Below are 567 nucleotides of genomic sequence, written 5' to 3' on the forward strand. Positions count from 1 at the left end.
TGACAGGCTTCTTTCATAAATTAGAAAATTACTATTTTTTAATCTCACAATGTGAGATATTCAGCAACAGTACTTTGGAGTAAAGATTGTTTGCCAACATAACATGGCAGTCCTGGTTTAGGACTAATGTTGCTGTAATTTAGCCCCAGGAGGCATCATCTTCAGCTGGCTATACGACACAATCTGTGTCCTTATATTTTTGAACAAGGCTCCCTGATTTCCAAGTATTGTGGCTACAAAATATATAATCATTTTTTTACATTCTTTTAAAATAATATTAATGGGCAACAATCTTGAAACCATTTTTATATACAATTTTTCAGTCTATATTAACTGGCTTTTTCCAAGATTTTCATCAAAATGTCCGGAATTTAACAGAAGGCATTGTTTCAGCAGCAGTTGATATTTTCAATCAAATGAAGAAAGCTTTCCTTCCAACACCAACTAAATCTCATTACATTTTCAATCTAAGAGATTTATCAAAGTGTATCCAAGGTAAGATGTTTATAGAAACAAATATTTCTTGATGTAAATTGCTATAAGCTTTAGGAAATAACAAATAAACAA

The 567-nt window shown here is 31.0% G+C and overlaps 1 protein-coding gene across 2 annotated transcripts in view; it reads left to right on the top strand.

Moving 5' to 3' along the window:
- Positions 1-567, top strand: part of LOC106877012 (dynein axonemal heavy chain 6) — a 61,133-nt gene that overhangs the window by 48,270 nt on the left and 12,296 nt on the right. For both annotated transcript variants that reach the window (XM_052974731.1, XM_052974732.1), the window contains exon 45: positions 324-495. In XM_052974731.1, the coding sequence (XP_052830691.1) occupies positions 324-495 (172 nt within the window). The remainder of the gene's footprint in view (positions 1-323; positions 496-567) is intronic.

This window comes from Octopus bimaculoides, chromosome 19, assembly GCF_001194135.2.
Source record: "Octopus bimaculoides isolate UCB-OBI-ISO-001 chromosome 19, ASM119413v2, whole genome shotgun sequence".
Classification (NCBI taxonomy): domain Eukaryota; kingdom Metazoa; phylum Mollusca; class Cephalopoda; order Octopoda; family Octopodidae; genus Octopus; species Octopus bimaculoides.